Here is a 15,092-nt window from a genome sequence, read left to right on the forward strand (position 1 = left end):
TTTATAAGTCTGTTTTGTTTTGTATTTTTAGTTCTGTTTGCCAGGAAATATGCTAAGTTCATCATTTTATATTACCCTCACCACCTCCTTGCAAGATAGGTACTGTTATCATGCCCATTTAGGGATGAGAATACTAAGGTACAAAATAGTTAATAAACTTTCCAAAGTTCTAGATGATCCATTCAAGTCTTTCAAACCAGAGATTAATCATATAAACACACTGCTCTATATTCATATATTTTTCTAGAAATCTTTCAGTAACATGAAACAATATTGACAAAACCATAAGAAATTTAAAAAGTTATTTATCTACTAATCTAAAACTACCTCTTTAATGCTAATCTATCCCAATAATCTATGTTCTTATTTTTCATTTTATTTTGAGGGTGTCTCTGACAGTTGGCATATTAGCTAAGCAATTTATAAACTTTATGAAGCACACTTTTTGTGGATTAACTTTAATGTTTCTAATTCATTGCTTTCATACTCAGAAGTTTACTTTCATAAGTTTAAATCTTACATCTATTGAATGTTGATCTGGATTAGAGCTTCCTTGAGAAAAAGTGTTCTTTTAGTCTTTAATATCCTCTATTCAATATACTCAGTAATATAAGCAAGCATATTATATTTATATCTTATTATAGTGTGACTGAAGAACAGGGAAAGCAAAAGTAGATGGAGTCGGGGAGATGGTGGAATGAGACAGACATTATTACCCTATGTATGGGAATGATTGTACGAATGGTGTGACTCTACATTATGTACAACCAGAGAAATGAAAAATTGTACTCCAATTGTGAAAATAAGTAAACAAAAAAAATGGAATACAAGTGCAAAAAAAAAGTTGATGAAAAGGTGTCTTCTACTTATTAACTATTCCCATGTTGCACATATACTAGATTATTATAGACATTTTGGCCTCAAAAATTCCACTGTGGGAAGCCTGAGTTTAGCTGGTTAGCATGTGGGACCCAGTTTAAACTCTACTATCCCATGGTCAAATCTGTGAAAACACAGAGAATCAAAGTAAGAAATAGAATGAAAACTAACAATCCAAATTAATGTGCACCAGGCCTCAGAAGAAATTTCCATGAGTCAAAGTAAAGATAGATTCCTAAGATAGAATGACAAGGACAGTCAAGAAAAAGGTTAATCTCTACTTCATACTTATAAGCTTAAGGAAGTTAAGTCTTGGCTAACCAGCCTTGCAGCTACCCCAGATGTTGCAACTGCTTTCTTCAGCATCCAGGTCTCTTTTTCTTCCTTACATCTCTCTTATCATTATTACCTCTCTACTTCCTTTGGTGACCACAGTCATGTAAAGGCAATGGTAGAAGTAGATTATGGTGCATTTCCAGATGGAAAGATACTGGTAACAAGAAGGTACAGAGAGAAGAAAATTCATGGGAATGGTATGCATTTTTTAGCCTTATCTTCGTTTGTTTTGTGTTGCTATCACAAAATACCTGAGGCTAGTTACTTTATATATTAATTATGGAGGATGGAAATCCAAGATTGGGTGGTCTCATCTGGTTGGCCATTGGTAAGGGACTTCTAGCTGCAGTCACAGTGTGGCAATGGCATCATGGCAGGAGTATAAGCAGAAGACAGGTTACACGGCAAGGCAGGATGACAGGGAATGGGGAAGGCCAGATTTGCTCCTTTTATAACAATACATGTCTTGGAAACTCACAAAGATACTAGATTCAATATAGTATTAAAATAGAACATTTTGAGGAGAATTAATATCTTTAAGCATATACTCTAAGCATCTGGGGAAGGGTTAAAAGGCTTCTAGAGAGGTATAAATAAAAGTAATTTCAGATTTTCTGCTGCACTATTAAATGATTAAAAATGAACAGCATTTATCGTGTTATTAGGAGAAAGAAAATGTTTTCAGTATTGTTTTTCTAAAGGCAAAATAATAGAACATAGTGTTAAAGAGTGGTAAAAATAATAAAGACTGACAGAATATAAGACCATTTGGGGCTGGAGTTGTAGCTCAGTGGTAGACTACTCACCTCATACATGTGAGATACTGGGTTTGATCCCTAGCACCACATCTATAACACACTCCCACACACATTTTTTTAAAATAATATAAGACTATCTTACTAGTAATTGAAATAAAATGATTATGTAAACATATAAGTTTACAAGATAGAGGGCTGGGGTGTAGCTCATGGGTTGAGTTCTGGGCTAGCATGCAGGAGCCCCTGATTCACTGACCAGTAATGCATATATTATACACATGCACAGAGGGTAGAGACACAGATTATATTAAAAAACCGTATCTAATCAGGTTTGGTAATTCATACCTGTAATCTCAGCTACATGAGAGAGGCAGGAGGATTGCAGGTTCAAGGCTAGCCTGGGCAACTTAGTAATACCCGGTCTCAAACAAACAAACAAACAAACAAAAAAACATTGAGACTATAACTCAGTGGCAGAGCACCCCTGGATTCAATCCCCAGTACCACAAAGCACAACAAAACAAAAAACAAAATCTAATCTAGGATTCCTATTGCCTGATTTTGAGGCTTACTATTAGCTACAGTAATCAAGATGAGCTACACCCCCAGCTCTTTTTATATTTTATTTAGAGATAGGGTCCTACTGAGTTGCTTAGCGCCTAAGTTGCTGATGCTGGCTTTGAACCTGTGATCCTCCTGCCTCAGCCTCCCTGGAGCCACTGGGATTACAGATGTGAGCCACCGCGCCTGGCTTCTCCATCACTTCTGACCTTAATTGCAAGTTCAGAGGTTTCCAGAACTATTCTTAGTTTCAATAATTCATTAGAAAGGCTGCCCGAACGCATTGAGAGGTGTTTTACTCATGGTTAACAGTTTATTACAGCTGAAGGATGCGGAGTAAAATCCATCAAGAGAAAAGGCACAGAGTTCAGGAAAGACCCACAGTGCATTTTTAGTATTTCAGTTTAAAAGTCTCAGTAATATTGAAGAGTGATTAAAGTTAGAAAAAATTTGTCTTCCTGTCTAATGATTAGAGAGATGATAGAATAGTTACTTTAAAGCCCCCTTCTTTATCTCTGACATCTGGATCATATATGAGTCTGGTTCTAATGATTGCCTTATTTCTTGATAAAGACTCCCACCTTTGTTTGTGTTTGTAATTTTTAATTTAATACCAGATGTCATGTATAAAAGGACAGTAGTGACAGGTAGATGGTGTTTGTGCCTGGAAATGGATGTACCTCCTCTGTCAGGCCATTGTTGTGTCAATCAAATGGAGTTGAGGTGGGTTTGGATTTGGACATTGCTGGGATTACCTTCTAGGTACCTCAGTGTTGTTATCTTGATTTGGCCTGTGTACTTTGGGCTTTCTCAGTCCCTCCTTGCCTCTATCACAGACAGGGACTCCCTTTCCACGTTTCGCCCCCTCTGCTGGTGGTTGGTTGGTAGTGCTTGTATCTCAGTGCTATGCTCCTGGTGGCCTCACAGGTGGCTCTCTGCTGTCCTGGTCTAGTGTTGCTCTTAGTCCCCGTGCATCTGGGCCTCTGGGCTTTGCCCTTTCCTAAGCAACAGCAAACCTATCTTTGGTGTCAGCCTGGAATCCTGGGCCACTGAGGTTTCTCATGCTTCTTGCAAACAGGATTTTGGCTTCTACCCCTAGCAGCAGTGGGGAATGTTCCCTCAGTGTGGGAGATTTTCCTGTCCTTTCACCAGTGACCAAGGGTTCTCCTTCAAGCCTTCCCCCAGAAAATGGGGATTTTTTTTGACTGAGAATTGGGTGTCAGATTTGCTACTTGCTGCCTGTGATTTATGACTGACTTTATAAGATGGAGGGATCTACGGCAGTGGGTGGGGCTTTGTGCTAGTAGCAGCTGATCACTCCACCCACACACCGTACCTCTATGGGGCCCTCTCTTCATTTTCCTGCTGTTCCTAATCTTTCTAATCTGTGAGCATTTGATAGTGGTTACAGTGGCTTCCTTTGCTTCTGGAGCTCCTGGTTATTCCAAATTGTCATGCTAACCACATGTGGCCTCAAAGAACACTTGCCTTGGGGCTTGTGACTGGGAATTGAATTTTAACTTTTATTTAATTTTAATCAATTTAAACTTAATAGCTGCATATGGATAAGGCCTCCATTTGGGATAGCATAGCTCTAGATATTGGATGACCATCAGAGGTTGTATTTCTCATTTCTTTTATTTTTGGGGTAGAAGAATGATATGTGTTGAAAAAAATTGGAAACAGTGGGAACATTGGAGAATGAGCATTAGCTAAGAAGAAAATTAGTTTCTGTTCTGAATGTCAATGCTCCTTTAACAAGGTCAGGGAACATATGAGGAGGTGCTGGTTTGGGAATGAAGACAAGAATTTGAATACTGAAGAAGTCAAGTTGAGATTATGGGGTGTGCAGACAGAAATGACCAATAGGCAATTGTAAATAAGAATTTAGAGCAGAACAGAACAGAAAATGACAGGGCTAGATGTATAATTTTTTTTTAGTCATCCACATAGAAGAATAAAGCTATAGAAATCATTATCTTCCAAAGAGGCTGTGTAAGTCTTGGAAGAAAAAATTGTTGTGTTAGTCAGCTTTCTGTTATTATAACAAATACCTGAGGTAAGTGAACTTCAGAAGAGGAAAGGTTTGTGTGGCTCACAGTTTTGGAGATTAATGATCATTAGTCCTATTGCTTTGGGCCTGTGGTGACCCAGTACACCATGGTGGGATCATGTGGTGGAGGAGACCTATTCACTTCATGCCTGGGCATGGAAAGAGAGACTGGGATCCCTCAGTCCCCTTCCAGGGCACATTCTCAGTAACCTAAAACCTCCCACTAGGCTGCATATCTTAAAAGTTTTATCACTTGGTATGTTTATGGACTGGAAACCAAGCCTTTGGATAGCATTCCAGATTCAACAATAGCAAACTTCAGACAGAACCTTGAAAAAACATCTATTTGTATTTAAAGGTTAAAAATAGGAAGAAGAGCAAACAAAGCTGAAGCTGTTTACTATGCAGTATTTTTAAGAAATAGTATATACCTGTGCAAGTGCTAGCAGGAGCCCTTTGCTGTAGGTTTTGTACTTGTCAAGAAGATGAATCCTTTTACTTGAACATGTAGGTATAGACACAGAACAGCTAATTTCCACTCAACATCATATTGGTCTTGTAGATAGCTGATATTGGCTAAATAAAACTATCATTATGCTATCATAGTGTCATTTCTGCCTATAGAATCATAAATGTTTTGCTCATGGTGGTGAATATTTGATCAGTAAGTTTCAGACTAAAGAGAATGCTGGTCCCTTTTTGGTGTTTTCTAATTAACCAACCAGTAGTTGTAATTAATAGCATATTTGAATGGATTTTCTTTATATGATTAAGTGAAAATTATTTGAGAGGATCTAGATAAGATATACTTTATTATGACAATGGGAAGTCCTGTGCATTTCCCATACTGTGTCATACACTTGTAAAGGAAAATAAAAGGTCATGATTATGTTGCCTGCCGAGAAAAGCAGTAGATTGAAGGGCAGGGAGAGTCAATACTGGGACTGGAGAAGGCACTGGGATGGAAGGCAAGCAGGAAGAGGGATTGTGGAGCAATAGAGGTAGGTTGAAGGTCATACCTGTAATAGCAGATCACGTGCTGCTTAGTTCAGTGCCTGATATATAACATGTGGTCAGTGAGCATTTGTTGAAGGGAAGAATGGGAGAAGGAAAATTGTTCCTTCAGGAACAGTGGAATCCTGCTTTGGCCCAACTTATTCATTGCTTGACCTAAATTATCTCATGTCTTCCTGAACTTGGGTTGCTGTTAGGTTTATTATTAAAATATATACCAGGTAGTTTATATTTGAACTTATAATCACTAGAGGGGAAGGGCATGAGGAGAGATGAGGATGGTTTGTAATTTAGAGTGTAATTTTCTTTTGAGAATATAGCAAGTATAGATGTAACCACATCTAATTCCTGAACAGAACTCTGGCCTTGGGTGCTACAGGCCAGCACTTCTGGATGATTTGACAGATTAGAGATGTGCACTTATTTTCTTTGTTAAAAGAAAAAAAAATCATCTGGCGAAATTACTACGCATGGTGGGGAATTTAGAAATATTTCTAGACTGTAAATGGGTAAAAATATGTAATATTTTAATACACAAACTGATAAGATTCTATATAATTTCCAAGTTGTTTCTTCTTTTCTTTCTCCTTCCTCCTCATTCTTCTACTTTGCCCCCCAACCCCAAATTCTTCTAGGGGCTGGGATTGTGGCACAGAAGTAGAGTGCTCACCTAGCATGTGTGAGGCACTGTGTTCAATCCTCAGCATCACATGAAATAAAGATATTGTATCTACCTATAACTAAAAGATAAATATTTTTTAAAAAGCCCTTCTAAAATCTGATTGTCCACAAAAACTTAGTTTATAAAATCTTAATTGAATTCTTTATTCAAATATTATAGTGGACTCACATCTGATAGTGAAAATGTTTTAGAATATGACAAGATATAAGGCTCTGAAGGGTTTATTTTCAATTTTGTTTAAACTAACGTGTTTCCAACTCAATTTACATATTTTTTCTTGTTTTCCTCTTCTTACAACTCAATTTAATTTACACCCTGCACACGTTGTCAGTGTTTCTGTTTGCATATAAGTGTAATATATGTTAACCAAGGAAAAGGTAGAGGAGAAACCTTTCATATCTTTCCTTCACTGTGGATTTGAGTGTCTAACTGGTGCTGTTTTAGACACTGGGGATACAACATTGACAAAGCATAAAACACTTGCTTGCCTTCCTGGAACTACTGTGGAGACACACTTTGAAAAGGGAATATTTTAGTTTAGTTGGTAACTAGTCAAAGAAGGAAAACTACGTTCATCATCTACGATAGTTGTACTCACTGGAAACTCAGATATAAGCTAATAAGCTCACTGAAGACAGGGATTTTTGTCTGGCTTTTGTCTGCTATGTCCAGTACTATATCACCAAGTCCCAAAACAGTGCTTGGCTTGTACAAAGTATTCAGTAAATAACATGTTGTGAATTGAGGTGTTTATTGTTATGAATTTGTGAAATCATGGCTATGTACTTTGGTGGGTTATTTTTTACATCTAACTAGTTGAAAATTTTATTATTTCAGTTGCCTTGTTTTCAGTGTTGTCTAGTTTTTGTTTTTACTTGTGCTACATACCAGGATGCAGGAAAAACTTACTAGTATTTGATAATCAGTGATGTGTTTATTTGACATTGCAAAGAATAGATTTGGAAAGGAACTTAAAAGATCTTCTTTTATTCACCTTTATGCCTAGGAAAACTGAATAAGATGATTAGATATGTAATCTTAATTAATCATTTAAAAAAACTAGGACAACATAATTACATTCCCTCTGGAGAAAATGGGAAAAGGTACTTAACCCTAAAGGGAGATATAAAGGGACTAATCGGAAAATTTTAAACTTCTAACTGTGTGGGAAAAATGGAAAAAAAAAAAAATAGAGCACAACTAAGCTCCTCTTTGTTGATATCAGAAATGGGCCTGTCATTCACTTTGGCGTTGAAGCATGGCCTCCTATCTCAGGGGGCAGGACCAGGACTTTTTTTTTTTTTCTTTCCCAAGAGCTGGGCAGTCATTATAGGTTCAAAAAGCCCCAACTAGTTTTTCAAGAGTTTCTCCTCCTGTTTTCCCTGAAACTCGTGGTGCTTTTTTGCTCTACTTTCAAGATGTATTAAGGTCTCCTGTTTTGTGACTGCTTTGGGAGCCAGCAAATACCCTGACATGCATAATTCTAATTATGCAGGCTTTATGAGTAAGTTAATCTTATTTTTAAACTAGTTAAAATTCAAGTGATATTTAGAAAAATGTTAGCTTAGAGTTAGACGGTTTATCATTCACCACCTTTACTTTAAGCATTTTTTTTTTAAATATTAAAAAAGCCTTTTCGGTTGATAAGAAAGCAAGGCTCTGCATAGAAAAGCCCCTTCATTGCTTAGATCTGTACTTTCAGTTTCTTTTGAAGTATCTTTGTTACATTAAATAATATTCATATGTGTTCAAAAGCCAGCTAGCCATATAGTTTTCTTGAGCATCTTTTTAGTTTTATGAGAAGTATTTTAAATTGAGCTTTTCTGAGCTCGATTGCTTACGCCTGACACAGTCTCAAGTTTCCACTGAATGGTAACAAAGACTGTGGAGTGTTGTTGGTACTGCAGTGAGAGGCATGCTTCCTTAGACCAGGTAAGAGAGATCAGTTTGTTTCTTACTGCTGAGAGTTTTTATAGTGTTTATTTTATATTCTTTTAGTAGCAGCAGTGTTGAATTGAAAAATGGCCAGTAGCATGCTGATTTCAAGACGTCCTTGCTGGTTGCAGTCAGAAAAACTACAGGGTATGGGGGTGGGGGGTGGGGGGGAGGGGTAGAGTTAGCCTGGTTTATCCCTGTTACTTATATAAATTAATTAAAATGTGCAAATAATTCTGGAGCTCAGTTTTCTTAATTCAGGAACTAAAGAAGCAGTTGAAGATACAATACGTTTATGGGTACTTCATGTTCATTACTTGTGAAAGCAATTCAGGTGATAGTTTTTACTTTCATTTTTTTCCCAATAGTTAATTAAATAAGCTTTAATCTTATTAAACATTTTTTTCCCATTTATGAAAACTTTTAAATTGTCAACAGCAAAATATGCTCCCTCAGGTCCTTGGATCAACCTGACACTTGGAAAATATTTCAGCTTTTATAGCTGTTTCGTTCCTTTCTTTCTTTCTTTTTTTTTTTCCTTGTACATTTTTCTTCAAAGTATTTGTGCTTTGAAAATGTCAGCTGTATTCTAATGAAGCTCAGGCATTGTTTGCTCATAAAGGGGCCGGTGCATTCCACTGCTTTATGGTTTATTATGAGGCACAGTGTGAGAGTGTGGGTGGCACCATTTGGTGTCTGCCTCTTGGGGTAGTGACTGCCATTATGTTAGCCTTGGATTGGCAAAGAAAATATAGCATGCAAGATGCTATATGAGTGTGGATACTGTGACGAAAATCTTATACCTAAACAATTCTTAGTGAGGCAGGAATGTGTGACAACTTGATTGAGTTGATCATTTCAAGTATGCCCTTGAAGTCTGCATTTTAGTTACAATTTGTATTTTGTCAGGCACATGTTTGTTTGTTTGTTTATTTGTTTTTAAAAGTATATGGCATTTAGGTCTTTTTGGAACTTTAATAAGGATGTGAATGTTTCTGAATAGGCTGTAACATTTTTAATAGATGCAATAATGTTTTAAATAATGCATTTACTTAAAGTTGTAAGGAACTTGGTGTGGGTGGGGAGGGAGAGTGGGAGAGGAGGTCAGGCGGAGAGCCTTTCTTTCAGTTAGGAAAGCCCTGGTGAAGAAAAAAGCAACAGATGTTTCTTCTGTTACAATTGAGGTTGTTTCATTCAAAACTGGCAATAGCTGGAATGGGTGTGTGTGAGAGATAAATCTGACTTAATCAGTGAATAAATAAAACAGCCATTTAGAAATTATTTTTAATTTATTCTTTTATGTTCTGAATTTCAAACTCAGCATTAGATAAACAGAAAGAGGCTTTTAAAAAATCTTCAAAATCGTGTATAATGAAAATGTCAGAAAGTTAATTTTGGTGCATTTAAGTTGTGGAAAAGTGGATCATTAGATCATTTAATATTTTTTAAAAACCTAGGCCATGTAAATAGATAGGAAATAGGTTGCAAAGTCTTTGTAATTATACAGTAGGTACAGATGCTTAAAATGAAATTGAATTATGAAACGTCAGTTGCATACATTAATAGATCATTTCCTTTTCTATGGAAAATATGAGACTTGTCCCAAAGACCTTCAAATAAGAAATGTGGGAGAAATATTTTGGGTGTAACTGAAATGATACATTGTAGTTTGCCTCTAAAAAGAAAGATTATAAGCTTAGATTGGTTGCTGATAGAAAGGGGGATTTTGGAAAGAGCAGGAGAGAAGAGTTGGAAGCAATGTGTGTGTAATGAAAGCAGTCAGAATTTTTAAGAAATAGCTTTTGAATGTGTGGAATTCATAATGAGTAAATTAAAATCGTCTCCTTTTACAAGTGACACAAAGAGAAGTGCTGTGCTCTTGTACAGTTTGCATTTATACACATTGCAACTTTATGCATTTCTTGAAGTTAGCTCTTGAAAAATCAGTGCTGAACCTCAGATCATGCACATTAGGTCTCTATTACATTCCTGCCACATCTCACTGTAAAATTAGTAGCGAAATACACCAGCCAAAAATATTCTTCAAGATATAGTTAAAATTGTATGGGTCAAATATTATACAGTTTTCTAAATATTTAATTGGTCTAAAAAGACTGCAAAAGACATCAACTGTCAAGCAATTATTAAAAATTTCTTTGGCTCTAAGATTTAAGATTCTAAATCTATGTACATTTTGCTTTTTTAAGGAATAGCAACATGTAGCAATTTAGTTTCTTTCCTAAGAGAAGCAAAATAGCTTATGTGTAGTTTAAAAGGAATTTTTACATTTGACTCAAGTAAAAACTTTTACAATTTTGACCAAAGAATGTAAATTTTGATGGAATAGACAGCCTTAAAAAAATTGATAACCCCAAGTAGGATATGTAACTATGATAGCATCATGGTTTGTAGTTATCAAAAATGTGTGTCATTTCTATTATAAATGTAAACAGGACAGAAGTAACTTATCAAGGAAGACAGAACACCAGCCATAGCAATACAGAAACAGTTGGGTCTATTAATCCTTCAAATTAAGAAAGTATCAAAATTATGAACAAGTCAGTTCCAATTATTTTAAAATAAATTCCCACTATCTCTTTTGATGTAAATGATCATGGAATCATTGTGTGTATTCAGATTATGGTGGAAAAACAAACATGCGTGCATTTTTATTATAGTGTAGATATATGTCTTATGTGACAAACCAATTTCTATTATACTGTGAATTTCTACTCTCTATATGAGAAACCAAGCAAGCAAGTTGATACCTAGAAATGGGTCAGCAGTATCTGAAGAAAAAACAAAACAAAAACATTTCATAATTCAGCTACTATGGAGAGGTAATTCCTAAATAACTAATTTTAATAGATACTTTCTATTACAATTGATATCACTATTTAAAATATATAATGAAAGAAGATTTCAGGAGCGAGGTACCTGTGAGTCTTCCTTTGTATGTGAATACTTGAGCACAAAACTCAGATCTTTTGGGAATCTGTGTCTAACCTATTCATTGTCTGCAAGTCAGAAACTTGCAGAGCAGCATGTTGATGTTCTCTCTGCCTTACATATACATATGCAATTAGAAATAATTAATGACTACTTAGACATTTTTCATCTTCAGAGTGGGAATAAGAGGGAAGATTTGCTTGATGCCTGTATTTTTCTGAAAACAATAACAACAACAAAAAGAAACTGCTTTGCATTGTTCAGGAGTAGGCAAAACAGTTTGAATACAGTACTTCGGCTATATTATCAGTTAGCATTTTTCAAAATACATTTTTTTAGTTGTAGATAAACACAATATGTTTATTTATTTTGTATGGTACTGAGGATCGAACCTCATGCATGCTAGGCAAGCGCTCCACCACTGGGCCACAACCCCAGGCCTAGTTAGCTGGTTTTGCACAGGTCCAGGAACCTATTGTGTAAGAACATTGTTTCTTTCTCTCAGGTTTCAAGCAACCAGTTTTCTATTAAATTTTTAGATGGTAGCTCCAAGGCTGGAGACCATCAATAGGGAAATTTGGTTTTGGCACTTTGCTTACCTGTGGTGAAAATTTGACAACTCTCTTGACAGTTTGTGTGACAAAAATGGGCAAAACAACAACAAAACAGTAACTGAGCACTTTTTGCCTGGTAGACACAGAGCTTATTTATTAAAAACAAAAAACAAAAAAAACTAAACGCTTGTAAAAATCTTTTAGTGGATTAATTTTTAATACAAGAAGGTTTGGCTGACATGGATATCTAACTAAGATTCCTTGCTATTCATCATCTTTTTTAAAATTTAGGTAGCATCACAAATAGAACATCAATACCTTACTGCAATTTTGAATGAGCTACTTGTACTTAGTTTGGTAATGTACAAGTAATCCTCTTTTTAAATTTTCTATGGAAAAGAACGGTTTTGAACCTCTTTAATTCATGGATATTCCTTGGTCTATGTGTGTGTATTCTAAAGTTTCACACTTACTTAAGAATCTCCAACTTTTTAAGATCTGTTTGTAGTCATTGTCACCTTTTATATATACTAGAAGAGTATCTCACTTGACTATAAATTTAAAATGATGTATTCATTAATACTGCCTGTTTACCATCTAAGAATGGGTTGAGAGTTTCTTCATGGGAATGACTTCTAATTAAGCACTCTTTAATACTCATAAATTCTGATCCTGTGGTTGCGCCCAGCTCCCTTGATCTATTCCAGCCACTCAGTGTCTGTTACTGTGAGATAAAAATGTGCTGCTTTCTTCTTGTTCTCTTTTACTAGGCCTGTAAACAATGTGTACTTGCCATCTGGTGGGTGTATTGGCTATGGTGACAGAGCTAAAAGTAGAGGTTGAAAATGGACTAAACATTAAGAAAAGACAACATCTGGCTAGGGATGTAGCTCAGTGATAGACAGCTGCCTAGCACATGTGAGGCCCCAGGTTCAGTCCACTGCACTGCAGGAGTTGGAGGGATGGAAAGGGAGAAATTAGGACATCTGTAGAAGAGATTGAAGAGAGCCCTTTCTCTTTTTAAAATGAAAAGTAAGTTCAGTGTAGTAGAAAAAGTCTACTTATACTCTAATAAATTCCTCAATTTAAACCAAGAAAAACAGAATTTGAAGCAGTCTTGCTGATTACAAAAATCATGTGAGGCACTTGTTAGCAATATGAATTTCCACCTAGTTTCTGATTCTTGAGGCGTCTGCCATGGAGCCTGGCAGCATGTATTTTGAATATGGGAGGCCTTACGCCTTTCAGTGCATGCTGTGACCAGGCATGCTTGGGAAGAATTGGCTCCAAAGCAGTGGAAGAACCAAATTGTTTGAGGGCATATAGTAAACTTACTAAACTATTAATCAGAAGATATGTTGTCCAAAAATAGGAAATTTTAATTAGGCAAATGGAAGAGAAATGAGAAAATTAAGAATTAAAAGATTTCCTTGACTGAACAAGGTAACAATAATAACAACAAAAAAAAAAGTGTCATAATCCACAGTACCACAAATGTACTTAGCAAACCACAGTCACAATTGCAAAACCATCATACTTAATACAGTGGAATGTTACTCTCTGATCATTGGGGTTGCCAAAAAGTGCTAGCAGAGTTACCACTATATCACCCCCTCACACCCCCACCCCTAGATGGGAGAAAGTAGACAATTCAAATTAGATGTAAAAGAAAGCAGTGAGTAGATAGCAAATTTTGTTTCCAGATCAAAATTTGAAGCTCTGAGGCATATTGGCTAAATTCTCCTGCATTAATGTGCCCCTGCTATTGTTTTTCTAGATACTTTTATTTTCTTATTTTAATTTATTATTTATTGGTGCATTATTTTAAAAAAATATTTATTTTTTAGTTTTAGGTGGACACAATATCTTCATTTTACATTTATGTGGTGCTGAGTATCGAACCCCGTGCCTCGTGCATGCGAGGCGAGCGCTCTACTACTGAGCCACAACCCCAGCCCTCATTGGTGCATTATAATTATACATAACAGAATTCATTATACCATTTGTGATACTTTAAAAACACCTTAATTAGAATGTTGATGTTCTCCTGCAGTCAATGAATGAAGGTCTATAACTAAATGTTGAAAAAAAGTTTGTGTATGCATATGTATACACACATACATACAAAGAGAGAGAGAGAGAGAGAGAGAGAGAGAGAGAGAGAGATTGTTCTCGAAAGAGATTTAGTGAGGAGGGACTAAATTACTTCTAAGGTATTTTAGCTTTGAGGTCTAATGAACTAAATGAACCCAGTTAAAATAGTCCAAACACCATAGCTTGAATTAAGAAATTTGCTTAAGAAATGAAGAAGCACTGTTTAAATCTTGGCATGTGAGAAGATAAAGAACTTTTTCTCTCTTCAAACTGAAGCATCCAGAACATTTATGGCTGTAGATACAAGAGAAAAGGGGAGCTAGATAGTAATTTTAAAAGATATCCTTCAAGGAAAATTGCTTACCAAAGCTAAAAGAACAGATGGGGTCTTTTTATGAAAAGTAGGTATATAAGAAAGTTTGAAATAAAATGTGTGGATCCCTTGAGGAAGTATGACCTTTTTAAAAAATATTTTTAGTTGTCAATGAACCTTTATTTTTAATTTATTTATATGCGATGCTAAGAATCGAACCCAGTGCCTCACACATACCAGGCAAGCACTCTACCACTGAGCTACAACCCCAGCCCTGAGGAAGTGTGACCTTTGAGCTACAGAGCTGCTACGTATTAGGGCCTTTTAAGGGTCCTTTCCTTGGTTCATGGACAGGTAGGTTCTGGCTGGGTAGCTATGTTAGTTAACTTTCCACCACTGACAACACACCTGAGAAAGTCAGCTTAGAGGAGGAAAGATCACGGACTCCAAAGTTTTATTATGTGTTCACTTGGCTCCTTTGTGTCTGGACCTGCGTTGAGGCAGAACTTGATGACAGAGAGCACTGCAGAGCAGAGCTGCTTACCTCGTGGCAGCCAGAAAAGCAGAGTGTGCCACCAGTGGCTTGGAACAAGAGGTACTCAGGCCCCAGGGACCTGCTTCCTCCTGCTAGGCCCCACCTTCTACAGTTTCCACCATCTCCCAATAGTTTGTTCAGTGATAAAACCCCCCAGTAGATCAATCTATTGATGAATCAGAGCCCTCAAGATCTGCTTCTCCAAAGCCCCACCTCTGAATATTCCGGTATTAGGGATCAAGCCTTCCACACCTGAGCCCTGGAGGACATTCCAGATCCAGCCTCAACAGTGGCCCCATTTGGGGGAATCTTGAGCGCTTCCTGTACTGCAACAGCTGCAAAAACACCCAGGCTTTTGCTTCCATGGTTTTGACGTGTAGGACGACCTTTCAGATCTTCTATCCTTAGGATGCTTGATTTCCATTTTGA

At 36.5% G+C, this 15,092-nt stretch overlaps 1 protein-coding gene across 11 annotated transcripts in view; it reads left to right on the plus strand.

Moving 5' to 3' along the window:
- The window catches only part of Tfdp2 (transcription factor Dp-2), a 163,240-nt gene that overhangs the window by 77,165 nt on the left and 70,983 nt on the right, over positions 1-15,092 (plus strand). Inside the window, exon 1 of one of the 11 annotated variants that reach the window (XM_046431743.2) lies at positions 7,239-7,787. The exons of 9 other annotated variants lie outside the window; for them this stretch is intronic. In XM_046431743.2, the coding sequence (XP_046287699.1) occupies positions 7,757-7,787 (31 nt within the window). In that variant the 5' untranslated portion in view covers positions 7,239-7,756. Of the gene's footprint in view, positions 1-7,238; positions 7,788-8,116; positions 8,216-15,092 lie in introns of those variants that run through there. One more of the 11 variants, XM_046431745.2, reaches the window with a different exon arrangement.

The sequence above is a fragment of the Marmota monax genome, unplaced genomic scaffold (assembly GCF_021218885.2).
Source record: "Marmota monax isolate L192 unplaced genomic scaffold, Marmota_monax_Labrador192_F-V1.1 WCK01_AAM20220418_F8-fsc00022, whole genome shotgun sequence".
Taxonomy (NCBI): domain Eukaryota; kingdom Metazoa; phylum Chordata; class Mammalia; order Rodentia; family Sciuridae; genus Marmota; species Marmota monax.